General features: G+C 39.9%; 2 protein-coding genes across 7 annotated transcripts in view; one reads left to right on the forward strand and one right to left on the reverse strand.

Annotated features, from left to right (window-relative positions):
• mfsd14ba (major facilitator superfamily domain containing 14Ba) overlaps positions 1 to 1,199 on the reverse strand; it is a 28,841-nt gene extending 27,642 nt beyond the window's left edge. Inside the window, exon 1 of one of the 2 annotated variants that reach the window (XM_056403427.1) lies at positions 864 to 1,199. In XM_056403427.1, the coding sequence (XP_056259402.1) occupies positions 864 to 938 (75 nt within the window). In that variant the 5' untranslated portion in view covers positions 939 to 1,199. The remainder of the gene's footprint in view (positions 1 to 863) is intronic. The other variant, XM_056403426.1, reaches the window with a different exon arrangement.
• Positions 1,200 to 2,564: 1,365 nt separating this feature from the next.
• Positions 2,565 to 22,913, forward strand: zmp:0000001301 (kelch domain-containing protein 3). Of its 5 annotated transcripts, none has more exons than XM_056402961.1 (20): positions 2,565 to 2,702; positions 2,899 to 3,129; positions 3,533 to 3,605; positions 3,778 to 3,850; positions 3,986 to 4,028; positions 4,886 to 4,964; positions 5,506 to 5,594; positions 5,719 to 5,865; positions 6,052 to 6,103; positions 6,319 to 6,419; positions 7,075 to 7,160; positions 9,196 to 9,277; positions 9,374 to 9,459; positions 9,562 to 9,649; positions 9,868 to 9,916; positions 10,055 to 10,139; positions 11,307 to 11,407; positions 11,710 to 11,794; positions 17,022 to 17,126; positions 18,635 to 22,913. In XM_056402961.1, the coding sequence occupies exons 3-20, from the start codon at positions 3,544 to 3,546 to the stop codon at positions 18,731 to 18,733; spliced, it is 1,512 nt and encodes a 503-aa protein (XP_056258936.1). In that variant the 5' UTR covers positions 2,565 to 2,702; positions 2,899 to 3,129; positions 3,533 to 3,543; the 3' UTR covers positions 18,734 to 22,913. The 5 variants fall into 5 exon arrangements, with proteins under 5 accessions (XP_056258936.1, XP_056258938.1, XP_056258935.1 ...); XM_056402963.1 differs by having other exon boundaries at positions 2,586 to 2,702; positions 2,878 to 3,129; XM_056402960.1 differs by having other exon boundaries at positions 2,611 to 3,129; positions 3,527 to 3,605.
• The last annotated feature ends 226 nt before the right edge of the window (positions 22,914 to 23,139 follow it).

Genomic DNA, 23,139 nt, shown 5'->3' on the forward strand with positions numbered 1-23,139 from the left:
ATTAAAAATTTCTCTAGGAATTTTCTATTTTTTTTCCATTTGCGTGATGTAACAACAAAATTTCTCATATTTGAGACAAAAGTCATTTTAATAGCACGTATCTGTTTATGACATTTTATTTGTACTAGAAAGTCGATTATAAATTACACTGTTATTCTACATGTTGTTAACACAATGTAATGTCGGACTATTTTTCATGAAGGATGTTAAAATGGACGCTGACGGAGCCATGGAGGCTGTGGAGGGTTGAAGCTGCAGTCTGCGCCTGCCCTCAGGCAGAGCGCTATTACGTAACAGATAATGGATCCATTCTGACCACATCAGCATCATCGCACTAAGCTGTCTGTGGGCCACATTATACATGCTCAGCCATGTCTCCATTACAATACACAGTCATTTCCAGCCAGCAAAAACAGCCATTTTGGACCAGATCGGCATTTTCGCTCCAGTTATTCACTCATTTTATCATCTGTGACGTTTCATCAATTCTATTTTATCACAGCGATGTTCACGAAAACATCAAACTCCGGTAGGAATCATCAGTAGAGAAAATCAAAGTTGCTCTGAGCAGCTTAACGTTTCCAATGATCATGTTTCTGGGTATTTTGCTGTGACATGAAACATATATATCATATTATTATCATTTTTTTTTTTTTTTTTTTTTACAAAAAAAACCAAACAAACAAACATATACTAACTTGATTGGGAATTCTGAGGTGTACGGTGATTTAAGTGAATTTAATATACAACCTACAGAATTTTGAAATAAATATAAAATCGCCTGGATAAAAGCAAGATAAACAATCGTACATGTTGTTCAAGTAATAACAAAATATGAATAAAATGGCGGGCCATCCACTCACCGCGCCTCCGTCCTTCATGATGATCTTCTTGACCAGCACCACTCGGCCGGTGCCCGCCGGTGGCTCCCCCGCCATCTCTTCACACCTGCCGCGGGTCACGAAGCAACCATGCCGCGTAGATATCCGCGGTTCTCCAGGTGCTTCCAGGATGTCTCCTTATTGAGCCCCAAATAGGCTAAACTGACTTAAAGGATATAACAAAATATGAACCGTGACAGATATTATCCACAACTTCTTCCGGCAAATTCTCCGTCAGATCGTCGACGGTGCGCAGCTCTCAGAGTAAGCGCACTGACACTGTCAAGCTAGACGGAAGCTAGTGGACTTCCTGTTTGGGCTGAGCTTCTTTTCAGAACAAAATCATAATTTGTGCTCTAATACGCCACGCTTACTGACCTCAGACTTCGGTCGCAGGTTTTGCCCAACCAAACATTATTTACAGTATTAGTATGAACTTTGTGAAACTGATAGAAACCCTTGGGCATTTGCTTGCTTACAATCTTCATGACCTTTTTTGGAAAAATGTATTCACTGAATATGATAGGACTTTTTTTTTTTTTTTTTACAATCTGTGTAAAATTATTAATTAGACTGTAAATTCCATTTCATAATTCAAAGTAGGTTTTGGGTACTAGACCGATCTTCTATAGGCGATTGCTTAAAGTACACAAACAAACCATAATCTAAATCCAGGTGTCTGGCACTGAGAGGTCCCTTAATGTATCACTTAATTTGAAAAGCAAAAACTTAACCCCTTAAGAACACCTTGATTTCATAATCACTTAAATAATAACATATTTTTTAGGTAAGACGTTAAATATACATAAAATCTATGCAAGTTCTCAATTAAAGATTCTCTTAAAATCCAATGAACAATACCTTAATCAAATAGCTATTGGGTATAATGTTTTCAATGGATTAAAAAAAACAATGGGTTTTTGCTATATTTTCTAGCTGGAGCCAAATATTTTTTGACCGAGTATTTGAAGTACCAAAGGAAAAGTGTCTCAGTGTCCCACAGACGGGACAACTCTTCCTGGATCAGTACTGCAATTTGATACATTTAAATAAACTTTTACATGTTTTTTCTCTTTCATTTAATTTAACATTTATTTTGAAAGTCGAGTTACTCTCTTACTCTACATCTTGTGTCACTGGCGAAACTTGACATAGTCAATGCAGAACGGTATGGTTAGGACCTGGCCCGGGTCTTTGCCTCGCTGATCAGCTGCTGGTCAAAACGGCAAAGAAAACAAAAAACATGGCACATTTGATTTGAAAACCTTAAAAATGTGATTAACAAAGGAAGGAAGGTAAACACAAAGGACAGACAACACGACGCAGTCTGTTAACGCATCTCTCGGCTCGGAGCCCGAGGGAAAGACTGTTACATCAAGACAGAAACAATCACAACCAGACCGGAAATTTGATCTAGCTTTTACAATCAAAGCGCCTGAAGAGAACAGTATACCAATGCATTTGATTGAATTGAATTAATTTTGTTTTCATTTTATCTTTACTTTAAACACATGATTTATTATCTCTTATCAGGGAGTTTTCCATCAGTGTTTAAATTATCAACATGTGCTCTTTATTTTGAAAATGAAGCAGTATTCCTGTTTGTCACGTGTCAGTAGCTGTGTGTGTGTGTGTGTGTGTGTGTGTGTGTGTGTGTGTGTGTGTGTGAATAAAACATGATAAAAAAAAGAGTAGTGACGGTGGGAAACGTGACCGCCTTATATAATCAATCAGTAGAGAATCAGAAACAGAAGGAGGCGATTTAAAGCTCGTCGCCACACCGTTTTATAATTTAATGAATCCTGTTTAAGAATTAAGAAGGTTAGGATATGTAATTGTCCTCCTCTTAATCCTTTTGAGGTCACAGAGGTGGCAGGCATCTGAAAATGAAAACAAGAGGACAATATTTGTCATTCAATATTTGTTTTTGTTAAGCAATCATACTACAATAATTATTTTAAAGCTACCATGGCAACAGAGTTTTCTTTTTTCTCAGTGTCTCACTCTTTCCTGTTAGATATACAACATACAGCTGACCAGAGCAGATCACCAATATGTTTGGAGGTGTTGCTAAGTAACAGTGTACCTGTAGAGGAAAGTGGATCTTACCTGTAAGCTGAGACGCAGAGGATAGCAGTTGGACTGTGAGCTGTGATGACTCATCTGTCGCTCAGACCAGCTTCAACAAAACCACGATCTAACCAGAAAACCAAGAAAGCGACATTCTGACAGACACAAACCTCAACAGGTAGGTTTTATGAAGATAACTGGAAAACATCAAAATATGTCCATCAAGGCCACACAATTCTCTCAGTGCATTATGTTTATTACATAAAATGTAGAGAATTTATTCATTTGCATCAAAATATATCAATTTAAGTTCATCATGTTGCTGTAGCACTAACTAGTGGTGAAATGGCATCAAATGTTGCAGGTTCACTCACACTCAGGAGTTGATATCTGTCTTTAACTTGAACCGGCACAAAGTGTTTAAGAGTAATGGTAGATTATGTGAAACAGGTCTGATAAAAATTTTCACCAGACTTTTGTTTCTTTGAGTCACAGTTCAGGAATGTCATGTGATTCCTGTGTGTGTGTGTGTGTGTGTGTGTGTGTGTGTGTGTGTGTGTGTGTGTGTGTGAGAGACACAGTAGATGTGAAGATGGCATTAGCCAGTGGTCACTGGCTGGAGAAAGAGATGAGAGGAGAGGCCCCAAGACCAAGGTGAGTCACATTCTTACTCTTACGGATGAAAAGCTCTACACATTTGAAAGCAGAGGCCGTGAGATACATCGTACACTACAGCATCAACTGGGCTGGTATGACCAGTAGGTTTGTCTGCTTTCTTATTGTTTGTGTGTTTGACCCCTCTTAGTGTTCCTGTCTTCTTTCACAGGTATGGACACACGTTAGCTGTGGCAGGAAATGTTGCCTTCCTGTTTGGAGGAGCCTCCAGCATCAACCAAGAGGTGGTTTGAATTTTTTCTCCTTTTTCAAGCCCTTTTTATTCAGGTAGATTTGATGAACAGCTGCCTGCTTCCCGTTTACACTTAAAACATCTGGAGGGTACATTATTTTTTGCTAAATTCTTCTCATTTATTTAGGAGGACAAACCTGTTTACTTCAGCGACTTCTACATGTTAACAGGTAAAAATGAAAGATGACTACATATGCTATGGAGCTGCCAAAGTCCTGAAAGATATTTTTTGTTGTGTGTGCAAAAGATATTTAAGGTGCCCTGTGGACCACTATTGTGCAGTGTTTTTGCTAGCAGGTCTATTATAATAAATTTTTATTAATATATTTCAAAATAGATTTTTTTTTATGTATTTATTTCCATTCATTATTAATTTCCTTGTAAGTCCAATTCGGTCCTCTACATGGAGCAACAGAGACAGTAACATCCGCAGATTCCATGATGAGACAAACTCTGATAGAGTCTCGGTCTGTAAACCCAGGAAAGCTGTTAACCAGAGGCCTGTACTACGAAGCAAGTTCAACATACCCAGGATAACTTTTAGTTATCTGGCTTGACTGAACCTAACATTGACCTGCCTTATAAGCTGTACTACGAAGCAGGTTATCAAGGGGCTCAGTTAACCCTGGGTTTACCTATCCAGTTACAAGAGCATTCATGTGAAAGAGGCAGAGATGATAAGCATCGTCAGAACCATGAATGAAGTAGCCTACTTAATATGATATGAGAAACGCTGATGCTTAGTGGTAAGTTCAGTTATAGCAACGTCCAAAAGTGATATTCAACAAAGTGAAATGTAAACAATATGATCACATGACTGGAATAAAAATATTATTTCAATGTTTAAATATAATCACATTTAAAGTCAGACTTAAGATATATTGTAAATAAATGCATGAATTATCATTACGTCTGAGTTTTTTCGCTCTTTTGTCTGATGATGAACATCTGTTATGAACATGAGATGCAAATAAAACAGTTAAAGTTAATGTCAGACTGTTTCTGCTGGGCATGCTCTTGTTTGTAGTTTCTCCTGATGCTGTGACATGGGAGGAGATTCCTCAGAGCGGAGAAGTACCCTCAGCCAGAGAGGGACACACTCTCTGGTAAACTACAGGACTGACTAACTTCAGTTATTACTCAATATTTATACACACAATGGAAGTAATAAGTATAAAATGGAGAGAATAGAGACAAAATCCTTTTTTTTATTGTATTTTATTTTACATGATTTATCACTTGTGTCTTAACAGTAGTTCAAGTAAGCTTTGCATTATTGTCCACATCAGTATTTAGCTCCTGGGCTAACACAAAGTTAACAAAGTCAGTTCTGTTTGGGCTAGCTTTATTTAACAGTTTAAAAAGCACCTTGCAAACAGATGAAGCTTAATATTTTATAGAAATTTAATTTAATTTAAAAGATGTTTCTAAAAGAATTTTGCATGTTCGATAGGCACGCCACAGTTTTGGTTGATAATTGCAGCACACCATTGTTCTGTTTTTTTGCCTAGAACCAGATCAGTGAGCTGCGGGCTGCGCAGAAATGTTGATCCTCGATGGCATTAGCAGCACTAGCAATGACAACACTCTATAAAAAATATTCAAATGCATTTTTACTGTGCTAATTTTGTAATTTTTCCTTCTCAGTGTTGTGAAAGGCAAGTTGTATCTGTTTGGTGGAGTGTCCAGCCCCAACGCCACTCAGTGTCTCCCAGGAGTCTACAGCTTTGATATAGGTGAGGATATTACATAGCAGGTGGAGGAAATGCAGCCTTTTTTTTTTTTTTTGCTTTTTGTGTGTTGGTGTGTGAGTGTTGCAAAGTCAAACATGGCTGTGATGGTATTTTCTTTTTCTAACAGTGTCTTTGACCTGGGATTGCTTAGCAACTGGGGGTGTGGCCCTCAGAACCCTCAGCCACAGCTCTGTTGCTGTGGGAGACAATATCTATGTGTATGGAGGCATTCTGGGAGGGAGTCCAATTGACGATCTCCTGGTCTTCAGCACAGGTCCAAAAAATAAAAATACACATGCAGCATTATTATCTTGATTGTCATCTTTCCTTCCATTTGTAGAAAAATCGATGTACAAAAACTACCTCCTGCTTAAAAACAAACAAAACAAAGCAAAAAACCAACAGTAATTTTTTCAACTACTTTCTGTATCTATCTCTCAAACTCTCTGCTGTGTTTCAGTGTCTCTCACCTGGACGCCAGTTAAAACTAGTGGATCGCTGCCTCCTGCCCTGTGAGACTCTTGGTTCCACTGATTATTATAAGTTTCACAGAAGGTTTATAAGAGAAATGCTGCATCAGATTAGATTCAAATATAATTTTTTTATTGCCAATCATTGTATAATATGAGTTTCTAATACCCAGTATCTGCAGCTTACTAACACTAACGTACACTGAGAAAAAATGTTGCATATGTGTGTTGATTGTGTGTGTTTCTTGTGTGTGTAGGTGTGGTCATAGTTTTGCTCTGGTTGGTGATCAGGTGTTCATGTTTGGAGGTTATGGAGCAGGTGGAGACTTCTGTAAAGACATCTATGTCCTCAACACAGGTAGACACTGTGACACAATGTGACAACACAACTAAACACACTTGGTTCACCCATCCACATACAGGTAAAAGAAAGAGTGAGAAGTGATTTCATGGAAATCAAAGGGTGTGTAGATAGCACTGTCTGCCAGTTTGAAAATTAAAGTTAGTCTATTTCATGATATGTCTTACTTCAAATATATCAGGAATATACTTTGAAGTATGCATTTGGAATGAAAATCAATAGAAGCTCCATCTGAATTTTAAATTTCAATTTAATATGGTATATTAAAATGTTTAAAGGTGCCCAATGGAGTTTTCTGTAAAAAAAAAAAAAAAAGAAAAAAAAAAGTTATGTTTACATTCTGTTACTCATCAAAACACAGGGTGTGTATTTTTCTATCGCATAAAACATGCAAAGCTGATTTTTCAGTGTCTTCAATCCAGCATTGTGTGTAAAGTAGCTTGCTGTCTTCTTCTACTAGCCTTTGTTGTTGAATTACTGCACATCTTGGCATATTACTGCCACTTGAAGATTGTTGCATCATCAACGTGCACACAAAACAAACAAAAATGCCTCAACAAACCTTTAGCAAACCTAAAATTCAACAGTTTTATCTCCACAGATTCCTCAATACTCTCTGACCTCTTACCTTAGTGTCTGTCCTGGTTTTTAGAGAATCTGTTGTGGCAGAAATGGGAGGTGAAGGGAGAATCACCTGCAGCCTGTAGCAGACAAACACTGACTGCCCACCATGATAAAGTAAACACCCCCCCCCCCCCCACACACACACACACACACACACCCACCCACCCACCCACCCCACACACACACAACCCTTACCCTAACTCTAACCAAAAACTAGTCTTAACTCTCAAAAAGCAGTCTCAGCTCATCGGGACATCATGTCCCCATTGGATAGTGTGTGTTCAGTCTATAATTATTACACTGGCACATTTTTCTTTTTCTTTGAAAGTTTATTAGAGGTTTAGGTTCAATTTTATTTTGTGATTTCAGCCATAAATACATACAGTCAAGCCCGAAATTATTCATACCCCTGGCAAATTTTGACTTAAAGTTACTTTTATTCAACTAGCAAGTTTTGTTTTGACCGGAAATGACACAGGCTTCTCCCAAAAGATAATAAGTCGTTGTACATTCAAGAGGCATCATTGTGTAAAATAATTTTTTTATCAGCTTTTATTTACATTTGAACAAAAAGTGGCATGTCCAAAATTATTCATACCCGTCTCAATAATCAATAGAAAAGCCTTTATTGTCTATTACAGCAATCAAATGCTTCCTATAATTGCTGACCAGCTTTTTGCATGTATCCACTGGTATTTTTGCCCATTCATCTTTAGCGATGAGCTCCAACTCTTTCAGGTTGGAGGGTCTCCTTGCCATCACCCTAATCTTTAGCTCCCTCCACAGATTCTCAATTGGATTCAAGTCAGGACTGTGGCTGGGCCACTGCAAAACGTTAAAGTTTTTGTCTGCTAACCATTTCTTCACCACTTTTGCTGTGTGTTTTTGGGTCATTGTTGTGCTGAAATGTCCACTGGTGCCCAAGGCCAAGTTTCTCTGCAGACTGCCTGATATTGTTGTTGAGAATCTTGATGTATTGATGTTTTTTCATGGTGCCGTTTACTGTGATTAGGTTCCCTGGTGCATTGGCTGAAAAACACCCCCAAAGCATTAGGTTCCCACCACCATGTTTGACAGTGGGGATGGTGTTCTTAGGGTTGAAGGCTTCTCCTTTTCTAAGCCAAATGAAGGATACATCATTGTGGCCAAACAATTCAATTTTTGTTTCATCTGACCATAAAACAGAAGACCAGAAGTCTTCTTCTTTGTCCAGATGATCATTTGCAAAGGCCAAGCTGGCTTTTGTGTGCCTTATCTGGAGAAGTGGCGTCCTCCTTGGTCTGCGTCCATGGAACCCAGCAGTGTGCAGTGTCCGTTAGACTGTCTGCCTTGAGACGTTGCCACCAGCAGAGCCCAGATTCACCAGGATGGCCTTGGTGGTGATCCTTGGATTCTTCTTCACCTCTCTCACTATCCTCCTGGCCAGCACAGGTGTCACTTTTGGCTTCCGACCACATCCTCTGAGATTTTCCACAGTGCGGAACGTCTTGTATTTTTTAATAATACTTTGCACTGTAGCCACTGGAACTTGAAAACATTTATATATGGCCTAGCCCTTTCCTGACTTGTGAGCAGCCACAATGCGCAGCCGCGGGTCCTCAGTGAGCTCCTTTGTCTTAGCCATGACTGTCCACAAACCAACTGCAGAGAGCTGCTTTTTTTCACCTGTTAAGTTGATTAAAACAGCTGTTCCCAATGAATCAGGGTAATTAAGATGCTTTAGAACAGCTTGGACTATTTGGAATGGTATAGAACTTTGGATTTTCCCATAGACTGTGACAGTTTGCAAAGGGTATGAATAATTTTGGACATGCCACTTTTTGTTCAAATGTGAATAAAAGCTGAGAAATATTTTTTTCCACAATGATTCCTCTTGTACATCGTCTTATTATCTTCTGGGAGAAGCCTGTGTCATTTCCGGTCAAAAAAAAAACTTGCTGGTTGAATAAAAGTAACTTTAAGTCAAAATTTGCCAGGGGTATGAATAATTTCGGGCTTGACTGTATAGTTGAGTGAAATCCTTTGTTTCTCTCAGAACCAGCGTCTAAAACTCAGCAAAATATACGTCATCTGAAGTGTATGTTTGTAATGGATTATTTTTATGATGTTGCTTTTTGATTATACTGAATGCTCCTCATTTCCCATGAAGGATATCTACTTGTTTGGTGGCAGAAGCATAAATGAAGACGGCACAGTGATATCGTCCAATGACATCCATAAACTCAGTATTGGTGAGTGAGGGACTGCAGATTAACTGATAAATAGTATCAATTATTCTAAAGAAACTCAAAGAGTTGAAGGTTTTCTTAAAATATATGTCTCGCCAGCTAAGATGAAGTGGAAGGTTCCACTTTATGTTGGGATTCCTCCAGCTCGTCGACATGGACACACAGCCTTCATCCTCCATGGTCATGTCAGTGTGCCACTGAATAGTTTAACATTGTATTTATATAGTTATATTCATTATTGCCATATCTTATAATATAAAAAATAGTTTTTGTGTGTGTGTTGACAGCTGTATGTATTCGGAGGAAAGAATGAAGAGCAGGAGTTTAATGACCTGAAGGTGATGAGACTCATCAACCCCTCAGAGAGGCAACCAGGTTTTCATTCATATTTATTTGATTTTAAAATAACATTGACACTAGGGTCTAGAGCATGCAGTGTTGAATACAACCACAATCTGAACGGCGTTGAAAGAACAAATAACACATAAATGATTTAACTATTCCAAGAGTTTTACTAGGAGAGGAGCTAAAAACCAAAAAGTGATAGAAATAGTCATGGGAAAATTTGAAAAAAGACAACTTTTTCTCCCCAGTGATGAAGGAGATTCTATCAGAATTTGGTCTTCAGGGAGTCCACCACAGGTCAGCAGCTGTATACACCTGCATTTCTATTTCCTCTTTGTGTTGGTGTGTGTTTGTTCAGTTCAGTTCAGTTTTGTGCCATGCTGCCAGCTCTCAGTTTTAACACTTTGGTTTCATTCCGGTTTTGACTGTCAACAGCTTCACCCCTACAAAGGTCCCCAACGTTCGCTATGAGCTGAGTGAGTCCACTCCATTCATCCAGTCCAGGAGCACATCAGCTAATGTACACACACACACACACACACACACACACACACACACACACACACACACACACTCAAAGAGAGAGAGATAGGTAATAGATATAGTTAATCTAAATCCTTTATGTGCATGTTGTAATAGGCTATCATTGGTTTTGTAAGGGAAAGGAGTAATTGGGTGGCTGAGATATTTAAGCAATTCCAAAGTTAAGTTTAGTAGTAAAGCAACAGCAGTAGGGATAGTAAAGGTGCCTGCAGACAGCAAGCTGCTACTACTGCATCTGTCACTTAGCAACATCATTGCTCTTTTTTTTGACTGGGTGGCAGCAACGTCAAACTCTGCCTCTGCTGTTAATAACTATACATGATTCTATCATAAGTTACAGCCTTCTGCTTTCCACCTGGTCTAATGTCATCATGTAACCTAAGCAGGTTGTAGCTTGAAGTAGAGATAAACGGTTAGTAATATAACACTATTGCAAGTTTAGCCAGTATCATAAATATAGTTTATCAAGTTATAGTTTATAGCAGTTAAGTCTCAGGCTGCTGCTATGCAGGTCCTCTGGACTGGTTATAGCCACTCTGTCTCTCCTTGCAGTAGTTGTAGCAGCTGTAACAGCCGTATCTGTAGCAGTAGCAGTAGAAGAAGCACTAGTGGTGGCTATAGCAGCAGTAGTATAGCTATCCCTATAACTACGGCTACAGCAGTGGGGTAAGATAGGTGACTGCACAACTGAGACAGTTTAGTTCAACCGTGGCTGAACTCAGTTTTTGGACTTTCTTTTGATTTTTTTGCAATAAAACCACAACGTTTAATATCACGTTATGTTTTAATTGAGTCTACAAATCATGTGGTGGAAGCTCACTCATCTGGCATAGGTGAAGATTTCTCTTGCACAGCTACTACTGCTACAACTACTGCTACTACTAATGCTACTGCTAATACTGAAGCTACAAGTGCTCCTATTTCTGCTGCTAGTGCTACTGTTATCCATCCGTTTAACTGACCCTCACTGACCTCCATTATCTCATGTTTTGGGTACTTCATCTCAGATGCTCCTCAATTGTTGATTAAAAAGTTGGATACCAGTTACTCCCATTACCAGTCAGTTCTATGTTTGATTATATCCTAAAGCACATCAATGGCCACACTAACAATAATACAAGATGATATTTATTTCTTCGTGCAGGCATTTGTCCACAGAGAATTCAGTGCAGTTCGAGATCAGGCCATTAAAATGATCCAGACAGCCTTCACTCTGCTGGACCAGGAGTTCCAGAAACTGGATCGGTACATGTTGGTTTTTCTTAATTTAGTTTGTTTCACATCTGTACATCAGACCACATGTTAATGCATATAAAAACAGTGTTTCACAAATGTCCCAGCATTTGCATAAAACTAATACAGTTTGTCACAATTTTGGATCACATTTGAAGAGATCATGTGGCTGACTGATTGATTGATTGATTGATTGATTGATTGATTGATTGATTGATTGATTGATTGATTGATTGAACTCTCTGATTATTCATATGACTATCACATTTGTGTTGATTTTTACAGCTAAATGTTTTTCCACCTTTTTTTTCCAGAGAGAAGTCAGAGTTGTCTAAAGCTGCTGCTTGTCTTCAAAGAGAGAAAGAAGCTCATGAGGCCCACAGACGACAGCAGCAACAGGTCCATTACTGCTCCAACTAATTGACTCTAATCTGTATAATTGAATCCACTCTATCTATCAAGTCCTTACAGTTTTTGTCAGTCGCTTTGGTAGATTTCTCGAATCGTCTTTGACATTTCCAAAACATTTTCAAAATTAGTGCATTTCTCAAAACAGTTCTTTCAAACAGCACCACACAAATGATTACCTGCAAAAGCCAGTAACATGCCCCAAATCCTTAGTTTATCCCTCAAAATGATTGTATTATTTATGTCAATGAATGTGTCAGTACCATCAGAATGACAAGTCCTTGTGTCATTGTTGACAAACAAGATAGTCAAAATGTTTAGTCATGTTGACAATGAAAATGCACAAACTGAACTTTCTCTGTCTGATTGAACAGGATTCAAATCATACACCGAAAATCAAATTAAAAAATTGAAATCACAGGCTGATCCAACTTGTGACTCAGTATTGTGTATGGTCTATCTATAGATAGATAGATAGATACTTTATTTATCCCCTAGGGGAAATTCATATGTCCATTAGCTCATTGTTTATAATAATAACTAGAAAATTCCAGGGAAATTTTGAGTGCCACGGGGGCTACTGCCGGGATGAGTACATGATTTATTTCCAGTGTTCAAAAGTCACCCTGATCATACTCTGGTTTTGAGAAATGTCTTGATATAAAAGACTCTGATATAAAACAATGTCACATCCCTCAATCATGTATTATGTGGGAAATATCTCATATTCTGTCTTGTTTTTTTTTATAAAACAAGAGGCAACATGTCTTCAAACTGGCATTTAAAGGGTTAAAATCCTGAAAACTAATAATCATTTGGTAGGTTTGAGCAGAACTGAAGTGGTTTAAGAGATTTATGCAAAAAAAGCAGAAAAAAATATTGATATATGATAATTTTATAGCATTTTCTTTGTGTGTCCTTTTTTGGACGCGAGGAACCCCAGCGGGTACAAAATGTGTTACCAGTGTATAATAGACCTGTAACAGTAACTGACATTAGATTTTAAAAATATGTCAAAAAAGACACTTTCTTGCAGAAATCCAAACCTTCAGCTGTAACACAGCCAAAATGATCAGCAAATCAAAAAAGAAAAGTGAAGAAAATGTCCAAAAAAGGACAGAGGGACCCCTGAGGGTTAATAAATCCCATGAACCGCTATTTAAATTACCACTATTATGTTTTTTTCTGTGCTAAATTTAACATTACTGGGGAGGAGAGCAACGCGACTAGAAGTGACAGCGAGAGAGGGCTAGTAGCTTCTCCTCTCCTCTGTCTCAGCGGAGACCGTCACAACTTCATTCACTCTTTTAACAAAACAAAACAAAAAGCAACGAAGGAAGCAGTAAATGGACTTACATATTTAAGACCTAACTAAATGTAATTTAAGACCTAACATGCGGCTAATGTAAAGCTAGCGGAGCTTGGAGAGTTGGTTATCTGGTTGCTAGGCGCACGCACGCACGCACGCACGCACGCACACAGGTCAGGAGCTGCCGTTGCCATGGCAATGTGAAAATCTGCCCAGAATTTGGCTTCTACATGGCTTCAAACAACTGCAAATTATGAGAAAACCGTTACTTCTTTTCAAAAACCGAAAAGACCGTGCCAGACACTGAAGCCAGAAGTTTCTATTTTTTTTTCAGATATTCCTTAAAATGAGTGAGTAAGCTCAGTGCGAAGACAGAGAGAGATTCTTTTGAAAAAAAAAAAGATGATTACATTAGGTGTCAATGAGAGTGAGACAGGTATTGCTGCCGGACTCGGCACCCCTGTTTAAATTTTGTGCAGACCCTGCCTGTCAAAGTTACATTTTATGAATCCCAACAACTATGTCTACATTTTCAGAAAGAATTATTTGTTTCCTTTTTACGGTTTGGCCGCGAGCTCGAGTTAAAAATAAAAATAAAGGTTATTTTTTACTGCTTCACGCACTCTAGCCAACTGACGCTTTCACTCTAACTTTGAAGAAAAAGTGATTTGCACTCCTCCTTTGAGTGCTCACAGTGTGAAAAGTTTACATGTTATGTAAAAACAGTTCATATCTTTTTGAGAGAGCAGAAGTTTTCCTCCGTTTTATAGTTTGAATCACAATCCTACGTGCAGGTATGAGAGAGCTGGGTGACTCAGCAAAAAGGTGCAATTTTGTCGAAAAAAGGTGGGTTTCTAAAGAAAATTCCAATGCATTTCTAATGCATTATTTATTCCCAGTTTTTTGGGAATAACTTTGGGAAAAATTGGAATTTTAACACCAAAAGTCATAGCACCCCTTGCGGGATCAAGACGCACGTTTTGATGTATATATTACCGGGGTTTTCTCAAAGCTGCGGGACGAGTTACGCGCCGAAATTTGGCGGAAGAATAATAAACCCGAAACAGAAGATTAATAGAGGCCCCGAGGCACTCCTCTCAGCTATTCTAGCTGTAGAGGAGTGCCTCGGAGCTGAGCACCCGTGGCACTAATTAGTCCACTTCCTTTGGCTGAGGTGTTGTATATCCTGAAGGCAGTGGGAACAAAGGATCTGCTGAACGTCTTTGTTCTCCAGCGCAGTGGTTCTCTGTCCTGCCAGAATGTTGTGCAGAGGATGGTTGGTATTGTCCAAGATGGCCTCCATCTTACATTGCATCCATCTCTCCAAAACAGTCCTGAGTGAGTCCAGACTCCTGCAAAGAACAGACCCAGCCTTTTTTACCAACTTGTCCAGTCTCTTTGTGTTCATGTCGGACATGCTGCTGCCCCAGCAGACTGCAGCGTAAAAAAAGTACACTGGCCACCACTGACTGAAAAAACATGTGAAGCTTTTCGCTGCAGACATCAAAGGACCTGAGCCTCCTGAGGAAAAAGTGCCAGCTCTGTCCTTTCCGGTAGATGGCATCCTTGTTCAGTCCAGTTAACTGTCCAGGTACACACCTAGGTATTTATAAGTGTGCACCACCTCAATGTCCCTTCACATCCCTTTCAGCTTGTCTTTAAGAATGGGCCCAGTGGAGCATGTAAAGGACGGCATCATCCACTCCAATATGTTCTTTGTAGGCAAACTGTAGGGGGTCTAGTGCATGTTCAACCTGTGGCCTCAGAAGGTGGAGAAGCAGCCGCTCCAGGGTCTTCATGATGTGTAATGTGTAGTCATTTATCTCAGCCGGTCGTCCTACTTTAGGTACCGGAACAAGACATGATGTTTTCCACAGGACCAGAACCCTCCCTGTTTGAAGGCTTAAGTTAAAAATCCTCTGGAGAGGCTCAGCCAGCTGGGCTGCACAGTCCTTTAACAGCCTCGGACACACACCATCCGGGCCTGTTGCCTTTCCAGGACGTAGCCTCTTCAGCTCTGCCCCCACCTCCGCTTCTGTAAAGGACAGGAGACTTGACCCCAGTGGGGAGGGAGTTGCAGCTGCAGTGTCAGGTTGTGGAGGAGATGCTGCCGTAGGAGAAGCTGCAGCTGAAGCAGTGGGAGAGAGAACAGGTGAGGCTGTGTCAAACCTGTTGTAGAACAGGTTGAACTCATTGGTCTTGTCCACATCACCTGATGTTGTGGCTGTTCTTCTCTTTATAGCCAGTGATGGTCCTCATCCCCTTCCACACCTCTCTGGTGTTGTTGTGCTGCAGCTTCCTCTCTACTTTCTTTTTGTAGTCCTCCTTCGCCTGCTTTAATCTCCTCTTCAGCTCATGTTGCAAACACCTGAGCTTCACCCTGTCTCCATCCCTGAAGGCCTCCTTTTTCTGGTGGAGGGTTTTGATGTTACTGGTGATCCAGGGTTTGTTGTTTGGAAAGCAGTGTACAGTTCTTGCCGGTATTACAGTGTCCATACAGAAATTAATGTAGTAGGATGCACCGATCCATAACGTCCTATAGATGCTCAGTTGGATTTAGGTAAGGGGAACGTGAGGGTCAGTCAATGTCATCAGTGCCTTCGTCATCCACTAACTGCCTACACACACTCTGGACACATGAGGCTGGGCATTGTCCTGCACCAGCGTCTGACAATTGCTCTGAGGATTTCCTGCTGGAGGTCATTTTGTAGGGCTCTGGCAGTGCTCCTCCTGTTCCTCCTCGCACAAAGGAGCAGGTACCGGTCCTGCTGCTGGGTTGATGCCCTTCTACGACTCTGTCCATCTCTCCTCCTGTAATGGCCGGTCTCCTGGTATCTCCTCCATGCTCTTGAGACTGTGCTGGGAGACACAGCAAACCTTCTTGTGACTGCATGTATGGATGTGCCATCCTGGAGGAACTGGACTACCTGTGCAACCTGATTGGGGTGCAGGTATGGACTCATGCTAGCAGTAGTGACGAGGACACTAGCAAAACACAAAACTAGAGAAGAATAAGTCAGGAGGGATAAGGAGAGAGCTACTTTCTGTGGCCACCACATGCAAAACCATTCCCTTTTTGGGGGTTGTCTAGGTTTTGCCTCTCCATTGCACCTGTTGCCAGTTTCACTTGCACAAAAGCAGGTGAAATTGATTCACAATCACTTGTGCTTCCTAAATGGAAGGATTGATATCCCTGAAGTTTCACTGTCTTGGTGTTAGACCTGGTGTTATGAGTAAGTGTTCCCTTAAATTTTTTGAGGAATGTAATTACTGTATTTACTATATATATATATATATATATATATATATATAGTATGTGTGTGTACATATACAGTATATATATACAGTATATACATATATATATGTATATACAGTATGTATCTGTAGAAAGTATTTACTGTATACTGTAAAACACAAGTGCTCTTCTGTAATGTGAAGCATTACAGTAAGAATACAGTACTACAGTACAGTGCACATTGTTGGATTACACACCTGTTCTGTCTACAAAACATTTGAATGATTGATGACACTGTTGTTGTCCCAACATCCAGCTGTACTCTTCCACCAGCCTCGGCCATTGTTAGGCCATGATTGAGAACAACTTATTTCATCGGGAACGTGTCTATGTCCTTGGCCTCTTCTGCGTCTTCCTCTGTTTTGCCCCCCGCCTTTCCAGCACGGAGCCTTAGTCCTCTTCTTCTTCCCAGCTCTTGACCCTGTTCATTTCCTTGTTGCAATTTGTTTAAATTAATGAGAAATTGCTTTTGCAATGTGAACAAGTGACTAGATGATGTGGGAATTGAACAAGTAGTTTTGAAATTAAATTTGAAAAAGAATCTTTTAACCAAATTGACATAATTTTTGTGTTGTTTGAAGTATTGAAAACATTGTTTTGTGTGTCTCTGTCAGGAGCTGCAGGAGATGCTGGACAGACATCGTTCTCAGAATGAGGCATGGCTCCGAGCCAGAGCTGAGGAGAATGACGGAGAGAGGAGGGAGCTCTGCAGACTCAGAGTCAGTCAACACATACACACCCTAGCCCCTTACCCTATACCCTTAGCCCATCACAACTAAATGTCTAACCCCAAGCTCTACCCTAACCCTGACCTACTCCAAACCCTAAAATCTAAAAAAGTCTTAACCCTCAAATAGCCACTTGTAGTTGTGAGGACTGATAAAAACTGATTAGAAATTATGCTTTTTACTTCTATGTTTCATGGTTCTTTTATTTCTTTTATTTCTGTTATTTACAGTTTTTTTCAATTTCTAACTAGCATTGGTCAGTACTGAAACTACTTTTTCAAAACTCTTCACACAGTCTGCATTACAAACATGCATCTCAGCTAAACAGTTCATCTCACCTGCAAAACTCTTTCTCAGCAACAAAACACAACATAAGCTCATTCATCCACAACACTGGCAACAAGTCTCACTCAGGAAGCAAACCCTTTCAGTCTCAGCGCACACAACTACAAAATACTAACAACAGAGAGCATTACATAAAAGACATTTTATCTTTAGAGTTTGAATGATTTTTTTCAGATGAATCTGTGTATTATTATAGAATTAGATCTTCACACTTTATTGAGTGTACTAAATTATTGTATATTGTATTGTATATTGTAACAAGAATGAATCAGCAATGCAGCGGTTTGCTTCAATTAAATTTATGATTTCTATATCTTTGCATAGTGATTTACAATGCTTCATGTATAACATATTCACTCCCTCTCTTCTGCATTTGGCCACATGTTTTCATCAACATCACATCTTATCTGATCCAAATTCACCACATGGTCAATAATTGTGGCCCTTATCTCATCAGAGAGCAGAGCTCTTGGTCTTCCTCTCCTTCCTCTTCTCCCTCTCCCTGCCACTCCTCTCTCTCCACCAACCTGTCCTCTTTGATCCATATTTCCCCAAAAAACATTCAGAAGCCATCCCCTTTTATCTGCTTGCTTCAGTAATGAGGCCAACCACAGGTCACCTGGGTAGGTTTTCAGCTGCAAACTGCACTCAGCTGTGTTGGAATTATTATTATTTCATTTTATTGTCAATATTTCTTTATCATTTTCTATGGATTTCAATGTGGCTGCAGCAGAAATGCACAGTTTTTTTCCCCCATCATTCTGGTTTGATTGTGAATGCATTTTGTATGAAAGCAATGAAACGTGATTCACAGTTTGCTCCACATAGACTTCTGTTTTGTTGACTGTGTGAACAGTTTTGACAAATGCTTGCTAGCAATTGAAAAAAACTGTAAGTTATGCCTTATTTTACATTAACTGCCCAAAGTGTCCTTGAAAAGAGATCCCACTGCTTTCATATATAATGTGATGGTGCTGTAACAAAAATTCACCAAAATGGTTGAGACATGGGGTGATTCTTTTATTCTTACAGTCCGTGATATGGGAACATTTACAATAATTTAAATAAACGCTCCCCTCTGTGTGTGTATGTGTGAGTGTGCATGTGCGTGTGTGTGTGTGTGCTTGTGTGTGTGTGCTTGTCTTTCTCCTCAGGAGGAGGTGTTGCAGGAGCAGGAGAGGCTGAAGGAGGAGCAGAGCAGCATCCAGAAACGCAGCGAACATCTTCTCTCCATCATGCAGCAGTTCAGATAGATACATAGATAGACCAGGATGTGGATATTTAAAGAGTGGGTTAGATATAAATATGTGACTGAATGAATGAATTATACTTGAAAGTGTTCTGAAGAGATTTTTATTTATGTATTAAACTTTCACTTAAACCTCCAATATATATATTGAGAAAAAAAATCCTTAGGTTTGTATTTTGTCTTGTATTTAGCTGATCATAATAGGATATTATGATACTGGTCAGGAAAGGATAATTTTATTGATTAATTGATTGATTAAGATGTGAGAATTTTATAATTCACACTCAAAGCTCAGATGGTGTAAATCTGGGATTCCCTTCCCGACCAGGTGTACCTGTACCTCAGGAGTTCTTCCACAGTTGAAGAGCAGTAAGTGTAATGCGACTATCCAAAAGATGCAACAATTAGCCGCTGAGAGGGCTGCGTAGGGAGATCTGTCCAACACGCTGTGTCCAAAGCAAGAACATGAATCGGCATCTGCGTCTCACTTGGCATTTATTTACAAGCACAAAAAAACACTTATGCTCTGCAGCGATGTTGTGGCTAAACTAGACAGAAAGTCTCTCTCTGTATCAAGCAACAAACAAAACTCCCAGCCAGGTGCAGGTGATATTAGACCACCAGTCAGCCCCCCGTGACACACCCACAGCTCCGCCCACACACACCTCCACACACTCACACACGTTCCCCCTTGGTGAGAAAGTGATAAACACATCACTGGTCCTACAGTAAATTCAGTGTGACATAGTAAAACTGAATGTGTCTGTCGTATTTTTGTTGTTTGTTTGTAAAAACAGATTCCAGCTAAGAGTCGACAACAGGACTCTTACTAGTTAGACATGTTTGTTTGTCAACAGTATCTTTAAACAAACTGCTGCACAGCTGCTGCAGGCCATGCAGCAGTACAAGATGCATCTGTAATGCACATTATATATGTAACTGAAATGTAGACATCAGATAAGGTCAACGTCACTAATCTCACACTGTTTCATTCAAAGTCAACAAATGATTTTCTAATGCTGTTCTTTGCGATGTGTCCAGTTTATTGAAGACTGTGTTGAATTACTGAGCAGAGAACATTTTCTACATAGATAGACTCTTTATTTATACCCTAGGGGAAATTCATGTGTCCAGTAGCTCATTAGTAACAACAACAATAATATTAATAATAATAATAATAATAATAGTTGATAATTAATAACAAACAATTTTAATTAAATTAGTCCACATCCTTTGACTGAGTTTTGGCTGAGTTGTATAGTCTGATGTCAGTGGGAACAAAGGAACTCCTGAACTTCTCTGTTCTGCAGCGCAGTGAGATGAGACGTTTGCTGCAGCTGTAGCTGCTTCTCTGTCCTGCAGGAATGCTGTGGAGATGGTGGTTGGAATTGTCTAAGATGGCCTCCATGTTGCATTGCATGTGTCTCTCAACAACAGTCCTGACTGAGTCCAGACTCCTGTCTGTCACGATCTGTCACGATGCGGGTAAGGCTGGACCCAAAATGCAGCCAACACAGGGGAATGAGGTGCAAAAAGTTTATTAACTTAGGAACCTGCTGGTGAACCACAAAAGGAAACTGAAGCACGAGGGTTACACAGGAACTTAACAGCTGGCCAAAACACGAGGAACCACAGGGGATGACAACAGGAGACATGAACTGGCAACATGAACAGCTTGAGGACCCACCAGACATGAACAGATCGCAGAAAAAACATAGATGAACAGATCAAGGACAATCCAGAGATGAACAGATGAACCAACAAAGACAAAGGGGAGCACAAAGACTATATAAACACAAGGGAGTCAAGGGTGATTGAACACAGGTGAAACACATTAGAGGGGAGCAGGCAATCACCACACAGAAACAGGACCAAGACAGGAAGTAAAAACATTGAGACACACTCCTTCAGAGGGTGACCAGGAGCCGACTGGGTAACAAGGGCAGGAGTCAGCTGGGCTGCCGACAGAACACGAGGAGCAGGTATCAGCTGGACTGCCGGTTGGGAATCAGGATCAGGTGTTGGCCGGACCACTGACTGGGAACCAGAATGGGGAGTCAGCTGGATCGCCGATGGGACACAAGGAGTAGGTGTTGGCCGGACCCCTGACTGGGAAACAGAATCAGGAGTCAGCTGGGCCGCCAACAGGACAGCAGGAGCAGGATTCAGCCAGCCCGCAATCAGGACACTAGGAGCAGATGCTGGCCTGACCACTGACTGGAAATCAGGATCAGGAGTCGGCAAGACCACTGACTGGGTAACGTGAGTCACGAGTCAGCTGGGCTGCAGACAGAACAGGAGAATCAGAATTCTGCACTGAATGGGTTGTTTCAGTTGGTAGGAGATGTTATTGCATCTCTCACAAACTCAACAACAATCATTATTCCCTCGTGATTGAGTCGTATCTTTTAAGTAATTCAGCATCATTTAAGGTTTCCAAAACACTGTGACGTGGAATGACAGCAGCTCTTTAAGATTCTTTGTGATTGGTCTTAGTTAGTGAGTCCTCTCGAGTGCTTCTTACTTCTCTCAGACTTAGGTGCTACTTTTAGTGGCTTTGCGAATCACGCTTAGTCAGAAAAATGAGTAGTCTATTTTTAGGGGTGTCTCCTAAATCGGCACGTTAGGAGCTACTTTTAGTCTTAAGATGCTTTGTGAATATGGGCCCTGCTGCTTGAATGACACAGAGGACCCAAAACATACTTTTTGATCAACTATATCATGTTATTTTCAAAGGCTTTAGTGCATGATCGGAATGACTAATTAATAGATTCAGGGCTATTTTTTTCTTATTTTTGTAAAATAAAATACATAAATGAATAAATCTTTGAGATAATTGGCAATTCTGCTTTGTCTTGGGCGTCCGGGGCTTTGAGGCCTATGATGTACAGGTTTTTGGCTCGACCGCAACAGCGGGGCTAACCCTGTAATCGCGGAATGTCTGTTACCGACTGGCTGATTGAATTATAGAGTTGAGTGATTATAATTCCACCATTGGTCAGCCGAATGCAACATGACTGAGTTGGAGTTTTCCCATTCGCCATTGCTCTTTCAAAATGAATTGGAACAAACAGTTTCTTTGGGGGAGCATTTATAGCCACCAAGGTTGTTTTTCAAAAAACCACCTAGCAACAAATCTAGCAAATTTTTGGACAAACCTTAGCTACTTTCCATAGAAGAGATACGCCAGTAATGTGAGTAAGAGCTACATCCTCAATTTCACACATTGACCATACGTGGTCCAGCCATATAGACCTAGTCTTGTTCAGAGTACTAAGACCACACCTGACAATATTTGTTAGCAACTTTGTGACCATTACAATATTGTTTTGTAACAGCAAGAAAGTAGGATAAAATTGAGTATGAGATATTTTCTAATATGAAATATGGAATAATTACAAGATAAAGTCTCCTTTTTTTTCTTTGGTGAATGCATACACTTCTCCACTGTGCCACCCGAAAGCTGATGCTGGTCTCAGTCTAACCGCCACTATTAAAGGTGGCTCCATCACTGGTTACTGTCACATAACCATTCAGAAACTCAGTTCAGCATTCGCTGCACAAACTAACAAACTATTCATGTGAATTTCTCTAGAATTAACCTTGTTTTCTGTTTTTACAAGTTTATAAAACACACACACACAACTGCATGACTGTGTGTTAATTCAGACTGAATTTTTTTTTATCCACAATATGGTATGGTGTTATTTTGATCAATCCAACAGAATATGAAGGCATAATAAACTCTTAACTGAATCACATTTGCGACGGGAAGAAAATGCTTTAATAACTGTCAATACACTGCCTTTATTCTCAATTCATCTGTCTCTTTCTGTCTGTCTCCTCCACTGTCGCATTCAACACCAGGATGGACCACTATTAAGCAAGGAAAAACAGCGTAATGCGCCAGTCTGTGTCCGTGTATTTCCTTTCTGTTGCACTATTTGGCAGAGAGAGGCAGGGGCGGGGAGAGAAAGTGAAGTGCGTCACGCTCACAGCAATATGACCGGAAGTGAAGCAATAAAGTAAAATAAAGGTTCGGTCTTTATTTCGTCTTTGGTTTGACCTTATGTTAACTTCCTTCTCGCCTCTTCCATATTTGTTCCCAGTGTATCTCAGGGTTTGTTTTCAGTGTGTTTTAAAACCCTTATTTGCTCAATGTATATGTTTATTAACCTTATAGTGCGTCTAGACTTTTAAAATTCACTGAAGTTGACAAATACAATTAATATATAAATACAAAGCACCAAACTATCAAGAAAAAAAACAAAGTGTGAACACAAATGATAAAAATAAGATTTCCTTAACTAATCTATAATTTTTAAAATGACTGCTTTCATTACTTCATTCATATTTGCCCTTTTGGGATTAATTAATCATTAATCAATTTATTTATTGACTGATTCTACT

Source organism: Seriola aureovittata, chromosome 18, assembly GCF_021018895.1.
Source record: "Seriola aureovittata isolate HTS-2021-v1 ecotype China chromosome 18, ASM2101889v1, whole genome shotgun sequence".
Classification (NCBI taxonomy): domain Eukaryota; kingdom Metazoa; phylum Chordata; class Actinopteri; order Carangiformes; family Carangidae; genus Seriola; species Seriola aureovittata.